The 15,640-nt window shown below is 44.5% G+C and overlaps 1 protein-coding gene across 1 annotated transcript in view; it reads left to right on the top strand.

The window, feature by feature from the left end:
• The window catches only part of LOC137589730 (histamine N-methyltransferase-like), a 28,651-nt gene extending 13,487 nt beyond the window's left edge, over positions 1–15,164 (top strand). Inside the window, exons 2-9 of the mRNA XM_068307571.1 lie at positions 7,274–7,291; positions 7,480–7,538; positions 9,415–9,560; positions 12,570–12,620; positions 13,132–13,241; positions 13,703–13,833; positions 13,930–14,023; positions 14,791–15,164. Coding sequence (XP_068163672.1) covers positions 9,424–9,560; positions 12,570–12,620; positions 13,132–13,241; positions 13,703–13,833; positions 13,930–14,023; positions 14,791–15,164 — 897 coding nt within the window. The 5' untranslated portion in view covers positions 7,274–7,291; positions 7,480–7,538; positions 9,415–9,423. The remainder of the gene's footprint in view (positions 1–7,273; positions 7,292–7,479; positions 7,539–9,414; positions 9,561–12,569; positions 12,621–13,131; positions 13,242–13,702; positions 13,834–13,929; positions 14,024–14,790) is intronic.
• Positions 15,165–15,640: the final 476 nt, after the last annotated feature.

Below are 15,640 nucleotides of genomic sequence, written 5' to 3'. Positions count from 1 at the left end.
AGAATTTCTCCTTCTCCTCCATCTCACATCCTACCTGTGGAGCATACCCACTAACAACACTGAACATCACACCTTCTATATCTAGCTTCGGACTCATCACTCTATCTGACACTATTTTTACCTCCAGGACATTCCTAACAAACTCCTCCCTCAAGATAACTCCTACTCCATTTCTCTTCCTATCTACACCATGATAGAACAACTTGAACCCTGCTCCTAAACTTCTAGCCTTGCTACCTTTCCACCTGGTCTCCTGGACACACAGTATAGATAGATAGATAAATAGATAGATAGATACTTTAATAATCCCAAGGGAAATTTGGGGTGACATCTGCTCACAGAGATACAAATAAATACACATAACAGTGACGAAATTTGGCACCGACAAAGACGTCGCATAAATTACATAATTAGCATAATGACATAATTATACAACAGAAAAAACGGGAACCTAACATAAAAGGAAGTGTAGGAACATGAAAGAAGCGTGAGATGAAGACGATGTAGGATCAGAAGGATGGATGAACCGAGCTGTAAACTGAGCTGTAAACCGAGCTGTAAACCGACACTAAGGACCCCCATAAAGTATCCCACAGTGCATCCCATGTGCATCCCAGGCCCCCCTAGTCTATCCCTTCTCGGCCGTCCTTGATGACCCTGCGGCTTTGGACCCCCTCCTTCTGAGAGAGTGGTTTTGCCCCCTGATGGCACGGGGCACAAAGGAGGGTATGAGTCTCTAATTGAAGGAGCTCGGTGACAGCAGTCTGCCACTGAAGGAGCTCCTCTGCTGGGTGAAGGTAGTGTGGAAGGGGTGGGTGGTGTTACCCAGGATCAATCTAAACTTGGACGTAGTCCTTCTCTCTAAGACAGTCTGTAAAGTGTCCAGTTCCTGACCGGTCACAGAACCAGCCCTCCGGATGAGCCTGTCTACGCGCTCGGTGTCCCATTTCCTGGCACCACCACCCCAACATACAATGGCGTAAAAAAAAACACTGGACACAATCAACTGGTAAAACAGTCTGAGCAGGTCGGAGCTGATGTTGAAGGAGGCCAGCCTCCTCAGGAAGTACATCCTGCTCTGACCTTTCTTGTACACACAGTCCAGGTTGTGCAAACAGTCCAGTCTGCAGTCCAGCTGCAGCCCCAGGTACTTGTAAGTCCCCACAACCTCCACCTCCTTACCCCGATGACTACTGGCTGTGGGGAGGGGGGTGCCCACCGGAAATCCAGCACCATCTCCTTGGTCTTGGAGATGTTTAGCTGAAGCTCATTTTGCTGACACCACCCCACAAAGTCCGTCACCACTCTCCTGTACTCCCTCTAATCACCCTCCCTGATACATGCCACAATTACAGTGTCATCTGAGAACTTCTGCATATGTCACGTATCTGAGTTGTGTTGGAAGTCTGTTGTGTAGAGGGTGAAGAGAAGGGGGGAGAGTACCGTTCCCTGCGGGGCCCCTGTGCTGCTGGTCACCACTGATGACAGACAGTCCCCCATTGGGACGTACTGGGATCTGTCTGTTAGATAGACCATGATCCAGCTCACAAGATAGGGGTCCACAGCCATGGATGACAGTTTCTCCTGCAGGAGCCGGGGCTGGATGGTGTTGAAGGCGCTCAAGACGTCAAAAGAGAGCACCCTCACTGCACAGCTCCCGACATCCAAGTAGGAGAGGGCCCGGTGGAGGAGGTACAGGACGGCGTCATCAGCCCCAACCTGTGGCCGGTAGGGCGAACTGGAGAGGGTCCATCGCACCCTACACCTGGGGACGCATGAGCTCCAGGACCAGTAGCTCTAGGGTCTTCATCACGTGCGAGGTGAGAGCGACTGGTCGATAGTCGTTGAGCTCAGTGGGGCGTCTCCGCTTGGGTACAGGGACAATGCAGGATGTCTTCCATAGTGTCGGGACCCTCCCCAGCCGGAGACTGAGGTGTAGGGGCTCACCCAGTTCGGCAGCACAGGCCTTGAGGAGTCTTGGGGGGACCTGGTCCGGTCTGTCCGCCTTCCTTGGGCAAAGCCTTCTCAACGCAGACGTCACCTGTTCTACAGTGATGGCCGTGTGTGGGGGCATGGCACGTTGATCCCTTTGGCCAGGGGTCTCGCAGTTGAGGTGGGGGAAGAGTCAGGGTTTGGCCCAAGGTAGATGGGTGCGGTGCATGGAGAGGGAGAGGGTGAGAGAGGTGAGCTGGACGGAGAGGGGGAGAAGGAAGCATTCAGAGTCAAGTCAGCTGGGCCGAGGGAACTCTGGGGACAGGGGCATGGAGTGGTGGGGGAACTGAACCAATTAAAAAAGCTCTTAAAGTCATCAGCTCGCTCCACATTCCCCTGAACTGTACCACGGCCCTCTCCATAGCCGGTGATGGCCTTCATGCCACTCCAGACCTCCTGCACCTGGTTGTGCCCAAGCTGGTTCTCCAGCTTCCTTTTGTATTTCTCCTTGGCCTCCCTCAGGCAGAGTCTCACTGCCTGCTGGGCCTCCCTCATCTCATCCTCATTCCCACTCCTAAATGCCCGCTTCTTTCTATTCAGGACAGCCTTCACCCAGGTTTTGTTGTTTGGGTAACACTTGACTCTCCTGACAGGGACCACTGTGTCCACACAGAAGTTCATATAATCCATTAAACACTGAGCTGCCTCGTCGACGTCCTCCCCATGTGAGCCCACGATGACATCCCAGTCGGTGGTCTGGAAGCAGTCCCTCAGCATCTCATGTGCTTCCGGGGACCACCTCCTGACCTGTCGTGTTGTTGCTGGCAGCCGTTTCACCAGCGGGATGCAGGTGGGCTGTAGGTACACTAGGTTATGGTCTGATTTCCCTAGTGGGGGGATTGGGGTGGCGGTGTATACCTCCTTGGCATTTGTGTAGAACAGATCAATGGTTCTGTTCTTCTGTGTGGGACAGTCTACACACTGGGACATGGTGGGGAGGGATGAGTCCAGGGTGACTTGGTTAAAGTCACCCGTGATGATGACAAGTGCCTCCGGGTGCCGGGTCCGACGAGCAGAGGTGGTCCCACAGATGGTCTTTCATGCCGTCTCTGGGTCTGCACACCAACAAGCTGGTTTCCCTGTCGCGCTGCTATGTCCTGCACAGAGCCATCAGTTCGTCCACCTTGTTGGGCAGCGAGTTCACATTCCCCATGATGACGGAGGGAACCGAGGGTCTGACCCGCTGGCGGCTGTTAGCTCCAGCTGCTATCCTAGCCCGCTTTTGTTTACCTCCCCGGCTCCCTCTATACCGCCGCTGGATCTCAGTGGGGATGAGATCGCGAATCCCAAGTTCTCCTCTGATCTGACCTTCATGGACAGCATTTCCTCTCTTGAGTACATGAACGCAGTACTCGATAGATAGATAGATAGATAGATAGATAGATAGATAGATAGATAGATAGATAGATAGATAGATAGATAGATAGATACTTTATTAATCCCAGAGGAAATTGTACATATCCACTGCTCAGGCATTACATACCAAATAAACAAGTACTATCCATCATGGTAAAATAAATAAAATTAAGGACGTAGATAAGACAATGAAAAATGATTAAAAAAAGAAGACATACAAGAGAGCAGACGAAAACCTGCGGCTAGCTCACGCATGTGAATTTCAGATATGGTGATATGTCTACTTTCCTCCTCTGCATCATGTCAATCAACTCTCTACCTTTTTCTGTCATAGTTCCAACATTTAACGTCTCTACTCTCAGTCCTATACTCTTGGCGTTCCTCTTCTCTCTCTCTTCCTACGAACACACGTTCCTCCTCTCCTTCTTTGACCAGCAGCAGTCAAATTTCCACCGGCGCCCTGTAGGTCAACAGCACCAATGGCGGTCGTTGTTAACCTGGGCCTCGTTCGATCCGGTATAGAAGTCATAAGTTTGATTAGAAGAAGAAGAAGAAGAAGATACACTTTATTGATCCCCTAGGGGAAATTACATTTGTCACTCAGGTGTACATTTGTTACATTTTTTGTGTTAGTTTTTTTTTTCACACACACTATGTATGTACAGGCCCCTGAAACAACCACAGCACACAAAGGGGCCTGTAATCATGCAGTTAGTATACAAACACAACATCAAGCTGTACATCGGGAGGCAGAGTGACGGGCAGCAGCTTCCTGGAGTGCGCCCCAATAGAGCAGCTTGTAAGGGGGACGGCGCCTTGCTCAAGGGCGCCTCGGCAGTGGCTGGGAGGTGAGCTGACGCCTCCCACCGTCAGCTCACACTCCGGAGATGTTCTGGCGGGAGCGGGAATCGATCCACCGATGGCTGGGCGATCTGTCTTCAAGACCTCTGCTCTACCGCTGAGCCACTGCCGCCCCCAAAGATTAGCATCTTTGATTTGGCAAAAGTTTTACGCCGCATGCCCTTCCGGACGCAACCCTCTGTATTTATCTGGGCTTGGGACCGGCACAATAAGACACTGGCTTGTGTCCTCTTGTGGCTACATTCCTTGCCTGAATCAATTGTTTCTTTAAAAAGACTTGGCTGACATCATGTTGTAGGTTGTAGTACTTTTAATAATCAGAACTAAAACATTTTCAATGTTTGCACTAATGAATGGAAGTACCATTTAATGTAACTGATCTGGTTTGATTATTCTAGTATTTAAATTTATTTCAGTTTGAGAGAGTTTTATTCAGTATAAAAAATAAAAAGTGTACACCGCTTCATCATGTTTAGTTTTGAGTCTGTGGACAGAAAGCAGACCTGTTGTAGAGGACCCAAGGGTGTGAGATGGTTCATAACCAAGTAAAGGATAAGACATTTGTTTGACTTGAAACCTTCCCATGCTTGATACAGTATATGTACATCAGTATTTAACTGATAACTGAGTCTTTCAGAGACAGTAAGCCATGGAATAGTTCTAAGAACTGGACACAAACCACCATCCTGGTTTTCATGAAGACTTTAGCTTCAAATAAATCAGCGGCATCTGCAGGTAAATACATTTGCTGTATAAAATCATCAGATGTGCTCCTGGTTCTATCACTTATCCCACACTCCTAAATACCACTCAAAACATTCATGATACTTACCACGACTAAAGTTTTTCTTTTGAAATAGAAGATGACCTAGTTTCAGTAGGTAGTAAGTGTGTAACTAATATGAATGTTTTTTTTAAATAGCTTCGTTAGCATGTACAAACAATTTCACCAAATTTCACAAATTTGGTCTGTATTATTTATTAGAGCTCAATCAAGATCCACCCATCCCAACGGACAAATCATGACATCTTACAGTGTCTTGGGATTGCATGAAATATTTATTTGTAGGAACAAACAATCTTGTAATATGACAAGGGTCGCACTGCTTGCAGTGCACAAAGGTCAGAGGGATATCGTCCATGTGCAGATTGTAAAGCCCTTTGAGACATTGTTTGTGAATCTGGGCTATATAAAAATAAATAAACTTGAAACTTGAAACTTGACAAATGATTGTCAAAAATATCTGTCAGGATTCCCATTCATCCAGGACATGGTTGTCAAAGTTGTTAAGTTATAGTTGGAACCCGGGACTCCACCCCAGGGGTGTTGTAGTCACCTGAAAGTTGTCCAGATGATGGTTAGGTCATTTTGCTCAGGTTGAATAATTCCCACAGGCCATGGTTAAGCCACGGAACCTCAGAGGCAGCTGATGGTTACCAGCAATCAAAGCAAGAGTTGTTCATCAAGGAGACAGAGACCCAGTTGTGGCGAAGGTTTGATGAGACCATTTAATAAGTATTGCAGTCTGGCCTGAAAAGATTCTGGCAAAGTGTGTAAATTGTTAGGAGGTGGAAGCTTTGTCCACACTGTTTATGGTCTGGATGGGGGGGGGGTTGTGCTGACCTCAACCGAGAGACTAGTCAGGCAATGGAAGGAAAATTGGAGAGCACTGGAGAGCTACTTCAGCGATAGGTAGCTTCACTCGAAATTCGTGAAGGAATGTTCTGGGAGGCCCGTCCTGCCTACAATCGTGAGGTTGTGTAATCAGCACTCCTGCCAGTCGACTGCAACAGATAATCATGCACACAACCTGGTCGGCCAGTGTAGTTTGTAGATTGTAGCTGTAGGTGAGGAAATGTGAATTTAGTGATTGGAAACTGTAAATTGTTGATGTGTATATCATATGGTAATATGTATATCATGTTACATATGTTAATATATTCAGCGGATCTATCTATCTATTGAAGGAATATCAGTTTCATTGCCCAGTTTCTTTATAAGTGCATAGCATTTAAACCCTTTGATCATAAGCTCAGCTTCCTGCCGTTGATGATGTAGTTTATGGACCTTAAGGTTATTATGCATTCACCACCTCTTTCCAAGACTATCCAAGACTATCCATTTGAATCTTCAGCATTCCTGCAAAGGAGTCATGTGACATCATGTCTGTCTTGAATAGTATATAAACCACTGTCTTGAGATGAGAACTTGTTCTTCTCGTACCACTTGCATTGATGTTTGTTGTATTGGAGAACGACCCAGAGCTTTGTTAAGTAAAGTACCACAAACTTCAGCATATCTATCCGTTATGGATAGATATCTATTATGGATTTTCTAGGAAGTTTTTGGGTTCTGGAGTGTCAGGGCTACCTTGTTCAAACTGCTGCCTCCATGACCTGGATAAGACCCGGTTTTAATATTAATCCCTTTTGTAAGATTTTCATTTTGAGAAAAGAGAAGATTACGAGTTGTTTTAGTTTTTTTATTCCAAAGTTTGTGAGTACATTCACGTGTGCTCATGAGCTCATTAGACTTTCAAATAGTAAACACAGTTCTTGAACTCATTATTTTACAAATTGTAGCTCCAGCATTTTTATTTACTCGGACAAGAACGTCGTGTCAAATTAAAAAATTTCACATGTCAAAACAGCTGACAGCCCTTGATTATAATAAATAAATATTCCATTTTGTTACCTTGTGCAAACAATTTTTGTTCTTAGTATTTATCATCAGGGTTACAGTACTTTAAAATGATCCCTTCTCCTTTACGTCAGGGTGGTGCAGCCTGCAGTTATCATTCAAGAACCACCCATCCCAGCAGGCAGAACAAAATGTCTTCTTCCTTTCTTTTTTTATGTGCTCATTTAAATAAAAATGGGCTGATTCTAGATGACTCTCTAAGATTTGGTGGTGTTTTATTAAAGGGCTACCACTATTAAATGGTTATTTGAAAGGCATGAGATAAATATTATTGATATAAATATTATACTTGGATATATGATTAATTGCTTTCATATCACCAATCTATCCTGTCCTCACCTTTATTTAACTGGAGCCTATTAGGAAGAAGTTGGCTGAGAGGTGAGTTGACACGATTCTGTTAACTTTTCATGTTTTCATCTGTATTGAATTATGCTATAGGTGTCACTGTCACATGCTCCCAATTTATGTGTTGACACATCACAAATAAGGTGTGTGTTTGAAGTCCTTTATCATTGGTTGGATTTATTTTATGGCCTTTTTCCTGCTGTCTGTACCTTTAAATAAAGTGGGCAGAGTCCTTGATGCCAGACTGCTGATCCCTGTGGATGTGGATCTGCACCAACATGTAAGTAAACTTTTCTTCTTCAATCAAATTGGTGAAACATGTACATGAGGAGTCTTAACAGATGTGATGTCTTGTAGTTTATAGACTTTTAGACTGTGAACAATCCCAAGGCGTTCCCAGGCCATCCATCCATTCTCTTCTGCTTATCTGGGGTCGGGTCGTAGGGGCAGCAGATTAAGCAGGGAATCCCAGACTTCCCTCTCCCTAGCCACTTCATCCAGCTCCTCCGGGAGAATCCCAAGGCGTTCCCAGGCCAGCCGGGAGACATAGTCCCTCCAGCGTGTCCTGGGTCGTCCCCTGGGCCTCCTCCCGGTAGGACGTGCCCGGAACACCTCACCAGGGAGGCGTCCAGGAGGCATCCTGACCAGATGCCCGAGCCACCTCATCTGGCTCCTCTCGATGCGGAGGAGCAGCAGCTCGACTCTGAGTCCCTCCCGGATGACCGAACTTCTCACCCTATCTCTAAGGGAGAGCCCGGACACCCTGCGGAGGAAACTCATTTTGGTCGCTTGTATCAGGGATCTCGTCTTTCGGCCATGACCCACAGCTCATGACCACAGGTGAGGGCAGGAACTTAGATCGACCGGTAAATCGAGAGCTTTGCCTTTCAGCTCAGCTCCTTCTTCACCACGACGGACCGATACAGAGTCCGCATCACTGCAGACGCTGCACCGATCCGCCTGTCGATCTCCCGTTCCATCGTACCCTCACTCGTGAACGAGACCCCGAGATACTTGAACTCCTCCACTTGGGGCAGGATCTCATCCCCAACCTGGAGAGGGCACTCCAACCTTTTCCGACTGAGGACAATGGTCTCAGATTTGGAGGTGCTGATTCTCATCCCAACCACTTCACACTCGGCTGCGAACCGCTCCAGTGAGAGTTGGAGATCACGGCTTGATGAAGCCAACAGCACCACGTCATCTGCAAAAAACAGAGACGCAATACTGAGGCCACCAAACCGGACACCCTCAACGCCTTGGCTGCACCTAGAAATTCTGTCCATAAAAGTTATGAACAGAATCGGTGACAAAGGGCAGCCTTGGCGGATACCAACCCTCACTGGAAACGAATCCGACTTACTGCCGGCAATGCGGACCAAACTCTGACATTGGTCGTACAGGGACCGAACAGCCCTTATCAAGGGGTCCGGTACCCCATACTCCCTAAGCACCCCCCACAGAACCCCCCGAGGAAAACAGTCGAACGTCTTCTCTAAGTCCACAAAACACATGTAGACTGGTTGGGCGAACTCCCATGCCCCCTCAAGGACCCTGCGGAGGGTGTAGAGCTGGTCCACTGTTCCACGGCCAGGACGAAAACCACACTGCTCCTCCTGAATCCGAGATTTGACATCCCAACGGACCCTCTTCTCCAGAACCCCTGAATAGACCTTGCCAGCGAGGCTGAGGAGTGTGATGCCCCTGTAGTTGGAGCACACCCTCCTGTCCCCCTTCTTAAAAAGGGGGACCACCACCCCAGTCTGCCAATCCAGAGGTACTGTCCCCGATGTCCACGCGATGTTGCAGAGGCGTGTCAACCAGGACAGCCCCACAACATCCAGAGCCTTTAGTAACTCCGGGCGGATCTCATCCACCCCCGGGGTGGATGAGCTGGATGTTTTGACCAAGTTACATTCTAATCTTGAACCAGTAACCGTGATGTAATGAACTGCATTTGTATCGTAGCTGATACATTATACACAACATGTATACCTGAACAATGCATGAGCAATGTAAAATGACCTTCAGTCATTGGTCGAGACTGTGTTTATAATTGTAGCCAAATCAATAATGAATGTTGTATTTTTGTAGCTAAAAACAGCCAATTTTGTCACATTTTATGAAACTTTTATACTTGTTTTCATTTTTGAAAGATAACTGTTATGGAATCACGACGGAGAAATCTGATCAGCGATAGCAACAGGTTCCTAAAATGTTACCATCATTATCTGAAGAACTGCACTGAAATTCAGATGATGCAGGACTTCATCGACAATCTGTTCCTGGACATAATGGCTAAGTAATCCTCCACATTTATTTTTGAGCCACATTAGTTATTAGAATAGAAGAAAACACAGTTAAATGTTAGACAATATACTGTACAGTACACTGTGTTATGTGACTATGCTGCTTCCTACATGATTACCACTAGACACAAGATAGTCTTTATCATCAAAAGTCGACAGGAGTGGAGTGGATCTACCTGTAGGATCCACAAAAACAGGGGTCACCAAATGGTGGACCGCGGTCCGGATCCGGATGGTGATGGTTCTGTCTGGACCCGTGACCACTCCATAATAAATTCACCAGAGTAGATTTTCTTGGCACATTTTTACTGCCTTTGCGGCTACAGATGGCAGGCGCTGCTCCTCCAGTTAATACGGTAATAGTGCCACTTAGTTCAGCCAATCAGATCATTTGTCTACCTGCTCTGTCAGCGTACCAGGAAGTGAGACAGCTCGCTACCGCTGTGAGTTTACCGCTACAGGAACACAGAGGAAGGGAGACAGCAGAGCTCCAAACGAAGGAGGTGAACGAGGAAAACCGCTGGTTAACAATGACTGGACCAAATTCATGTTTATTCCTCCGTCAGGCGGTTCAAACCATTTGACCTCATATGGTCTGAACACGTAGCATTAATTCATTAATAAAGTGAAGCTCCACTATAAAACAAAGCACAGATCTTTTCCTCAGAATTATCTCCTGAAGTCTGAGCTGAGGGCAAAATTACCCATAAAAATGCAAACGAATGTTCATTAAAGGCGTGGTGGAGTTTGGGGCAACAGAAACATCTTTTAGTGATGGGACAGTTGTGAAGAAGTGCTTAAAAGCTGTTGTTGACATTTTGTTTTGGGGAAAACAGATGAGATGTGTAGAAAAACTCCTGATATCAGCTTCAACACAACCAGAACATCAGAAATATTAAAAGCTTGATGCAGCTATTCAGAGAGAACCGTGTGTGTGTGTGTGTGTGTGTGTGTGTGTGTGTGTGTGTGTGTGTGTGTGTGTGTGTGTGTGTGTGTCAGGTTCCTTCAAAAAGACAAGGAGCTCTTTGCTGAGTATAACTCCACTATGAAACACATACAAGAGGAGACGACATACATGCAGCAATAAGAGATGCTGACAAAGTCCATTGGTCTCTTTCACCACCAGGTGACCACCACCAGGTGACCACCACCAGGTGACCACCACCAGGTGACCACCACCACCAGGTGACCACCACCAGGTGACCACCACCACCAGGTGACCACCACCAGGTGACCACCACCAGGTGACCACCACAAGGTGACCACCACAAGGTGACCACCACCAAGTGACCACCACAAGGTGACCACCACCAGGTGACCACCACAAGGTGACCACCACTACCAGGTGACCACCACCAGGTGACCACCACAAGGTGACCACCACCAGGTGACCACCACAAGGTCACCACCACCAGGTGACCACCACCAGGTGACCACCACCAGGTGACCACCACCAGGTGACCACCACAAGGTGACCATCACCAGGTGTGCACAGGCACACCTTGTGTATAGTTACTTGTGTACAAGTAAATGACTGTCAGGCCACATGCCCCTTTCTCTCGTGAAGAAAGTTCTGTTTGCATTTTTCCCTGAGGTTTGTGTGTTCTTCAGTCTAACATTAAGGCTTAAAATGTATTTTCCTGGGTCTACTTTTATTTATGGTGAGGTCAAAGAGCTAGCTGTGCACTCACTTAAACATATCCTACATTGAAAATTGATAATAAATGATAATGTGGACATAGGGACCGGCTACAAGACACAAACTGGACTTGGGTTCAGACCTTTTACTAAGAGGACATTTTTATAACTGGACCTCCGTGACTTTTAATTGAATTCCCCTGCACTAAAACGTTCAATGCATCGTTCTTTGGCACGGCACCACTTGTTCATTGATTTTCATGAATATGTATTGTGGTTAATAGTTTGTTAGATCTACCTTTTCGTAGTCTAAACTGTACACCACCCATCCTCCAGGTGTCATGAAAAGTTTTTAGTAGCTTATGCTCAAACGGCATAAATGTTCAACAAATTAAATATCCGTTTTTCCACTTTTGTATGGATGAACATTTAATCCCATCATCCAATCATACGTTTTGTTTCCCATCATCTGGATTTATGGTGGTCTCAACACAAAGTCTACACAGTGAACATCATAACTTTTGTAAGCGCTAAAACTATGTGCATTGTTGATAAATGCTGAGCCCAAAATGTAACAAACATTTGACAACTTTTATTTATTTCCAGGGATATTCATTTCCAGGCATTTCACCTCTCATCCAAGAAGCCTCTTGGATGAGAGGTGAAACGTCTTCAAGAACATTTCTTCAAGTCCAGTGGATTGATTTAAATATACAGTGATACCTCTACTTACGAATGTCTACTTACGAAATTTTCTACTTACGAAATTTCCAGCAGGAAAATATTGCCTCTAGTTACGTGGAAATTTCGACTTACGAAAGGTAAAATTACAGCATGGGCTGATACTTGCAGCTCCCACAGGTTCCTGAACGCAACATTCTCATAGCTGTTCTGCCATTGGCTATTATCTAGTATCTTCCTGGTATCCCATTGGCTAACAGGGACCTCTGTGTGTAGCTAGATGGGTGTTTATGCAGCGTCCTCGTCATTCGGCTCTCAACCCACGAGGTGTTCTGATAGTTTTACGTAAATATATTAACTTTTAGAGTATTCACTATGGACCCCAAGAAAGTGACAGAGAAAAGAGGAAAAGAAAAGACGGAGAAAAGACTTTTTTTGTCCGTACAAACAAAGCAAGAGATGATAGAAAAGCCTGAAAAAAGGGATCCGTTTGGTTGATCTCACCAAAGAATATGGCCGTAATGCATCTACAATCACCACGTTATTAAAACAAAAGGAAGTTTAAGGAGTTTAAGGTGTCACGTGGGTGGTTGGAGAAGTTCAGAAGGAGGACTGGAATTCACTCTGTTGTTCATGGTGACTCTTATGAAGATCCAACACATTTTTCTGTTCATCTTTCTCAGGACTGTGAATGGAAAATCCAATCTGAATGTCATTGGAGTTGGAAGTGGATCTGGTAAAAACAAAGACTCTATAGAACACATGTATACTTGAATGTATTTTTGAGCTCAGTGACACTGAGTCACACTAACTGTGACCATTAGTAAAAATGACAAACTGGTGATTGGATAAGACATTTCCTGTTGAGTACAGTTACACAATTCCTAAACCAATGTTTAATTGAAGTTGCAAAATGTTGCATTTGTTGGACAAACCTTTGCTCAGGTTACTTCTTTCTTTAAACCAGTCATTTTAACAAAGTTGTGATTCCAGAATAGTTTTATCAAGATACAAAGCAATAATTCTTGTTAAACTGATAACAGGTACGAGGTTTTGTTTCTTTTACCAGATTGTCACACATTTTGAAGAAGAACAAAATCGGAAGAGACGATACCTCTGTTAAGGGTCAACCATCCAATGTCACTGACATAATGTACAGTACTCCCATTTTGGGTTGGGTGTTGTGGATCAGTGTTAGTCAAAGTTTCTTAAGACACAGGTACTTTAAAGTGTTTTTTTGCCGTACGGTGAGCTTGACCTTAAGATGTTCTCTGCGCTCCATCACAAGTACCCAGAGATGACTGCAGATAACGAGGTGATAGAGCCAAACCCCCAACAGCTACATGACTACAAAGGTATGTGCTATAAATGGGCAAACATCAAAAGTATGACAAAACTACACTCAAAACATGACAAATGACCCCTTACTGTTTAGGACTCAAATCCAGACAACTTCAAAAAACAAAACGCGATGAAAATCACATATCAGGATGTGGATGACAACCATGAAGCAAACAGATGACATTCTGACCTCTTATGTAGGATGACACATGCAGGAATAAAGCCTTTTATTTTCTTGACTTGTTTATGGAGTCATGGTCGTATCATTGATCAAACATAAGTTCAGAAGTGAGACCCCACACAACACATCCCAGGGTACTCAGATGAGTAAACCAATCCATTAAACTGAAGGATCAATTTGCAATCACAATCGACTCAAAATTACTAAAACAATACAGATTGTGATATTTGACAGTGAAACATTATCAATAAATACAGGATATTCCATCACTCTGCTTTGCCTCTGTCAATGCAGATTTGGTGTCCCAGACTCCAGGCTTGGATTACATCAAATTTAACTGGAACAAGATGACCGCTGAAGAATTCCAGGAGCAATGGAAAGAGAAAAAGGAGACTGAGAAGGCTGACTTCATTCACATGTTTCAGGTTTCATTTCTCAATTTCTACAACAATTAAACTCATTAGTTCCATTCCAATGTAAACCAGTGTGTTACCACCCACTGTCTGTGGCAAAATCAACAGGTGCTGTATTATGTGAAGGATCCTGGAGCCACCGTCAGCTTCTTTCAGAGTCTCCTGAACAAGAATGGACAACTTCTCCTCATTTTAGATTCTGGTAAGTGAATGAAAGGTATTGGGAATTCTTGAAAAGATGGTTGGACGGACAAATCTTTTAAAATTGTCATTTGGAGTGTGCCTTGATTTAGGTCACAGAACTGTTGTCCTAATATGAACCAGGCAATTCAGGTTCTGGGTTTGATTATACTGGATTGATCCAAGTCCTTACCAGGTCTGGATTTTGATTCTTTAGGAGGGAACTTATCAAGATAGAAAATAAAGCTGAATAATGTTGAATATCTTTTTATATTAATATTACATAATTGATATATTAATAAAATAAAGCTTGAATAGATTTCCCTATTTCATGTAATCATAAATAACGGAATTGAAAATCTGATCTGATGTACTCTGATTCCTTTCTTAAGGTTACATGCGTATGTTATGAAGTTGTATCGACATTCATAAATTTCTATCATTCATCGATTTCTATCTGTCTATCTTAGCTGAAGTGATTTTTTTTAGTCATTCATTTCCTAAACAAAAAATTCCTGCATTTGATTTTCAAACTTACAGTAATAGCAATTAATTAAAGAATAACTTGTCTGTTTTGTCTCTGTAAAGAGAAAGACACTTCTCACTTATTGTGATGATTTGCTGCTAGTTGTTAGCTCATGGTGGACTGCAGGCAGGTGAAGGAAACCAATTATAACGAACAATGGAAAACTCATTGATTTGCACACCTTATGTTTGATGCCATTTGTGTTAGCTGTTCCTCCATGCTTAGAAACTGGCAGAGTCCCATTTTTATTTTATTTCTCCCAGGAAACGCTGGTGTGGTAAAGATGAGAAACACCTACAGAAATCAGTTCGGCACAACTGAAGTAAATCGGTCCACTGGCGACGTCAGACTTTTCCTGGACTCCAAGGGAGTGAGCTACCGGAGCTACGTACTGCCAACAAAAGTTGATATCACAAAGTGTTTTATTGAGGGGGATGAGGAAGGAGAGATGATGATGGATTTTTTGACTCAGGTGCTGGACTTCAGTAAGACAGCCTCATCTGAGCTAAAAGCTGGAGTCATGGAGTTTCTTCGCTGCCCAGAATTTAGTGTGGAGTCCAACGGCAACATTTTAATGACCTCCAACTATGAACTGATTGTCTTAGAGCAGCTCACTTCAGACAGAAAGCAAATCTAAGCTGTTGGCAATTTACTTCATCTTATTCAGATTCTGTACAGGCATAGCCACCCCACCAACCTCAGACAATTGGACTTTAGCCTCACAGTTTTCTGCACAGTATGCAGAAGCACTGCAAACAGCCTTTCTGGATAGCATAGTTAGAGAATGTAAAAGAATTGGTGGCTTCAACCTAAAAAAGGGTGAAACTATCTTATTTAGTTTTTAATTAGATTACAGGACATTGTCTTGCGATTACAATCATGTTTGGTCTCAAAAAATGCCATCATAACCATACCGAAAGTCTAATAAAATTGAGCTGTGATGAAAAAAAAGCCTTTGATTTGATACGGATGCAGATGTTTTTACTCAGGTTTTCACTTTGGATAAAGGGGTCACCTGAAAATGTTTCTGTGCTCACATTTTTGCAAGTCACATCATCTTGCTTCTCTGTGAACATCAACAGAGCACGTCTGTCTAAGCCTCGAGTTGAAAGG

The sequence above is a fragment of the Antennarius striatus genome, chromosome 22 (genome assembly GCF_040054535.1).
Source record: "Antennarius striatus isolate MH-2024 chromosome 22, ASM4005453v1, whole genome shotgun sequence".
NCBI lineage: Eukaryota > Metazoa > Chordata > Actinopteri > Lophiiformes > Antennariidae > Antennarius > Antennarius striatus.
The sequence above is the reverse complement of the archived record's forward strand: the minus strand, read 5'-3'. Positions and strand labels throughout refer to the sequence as shown.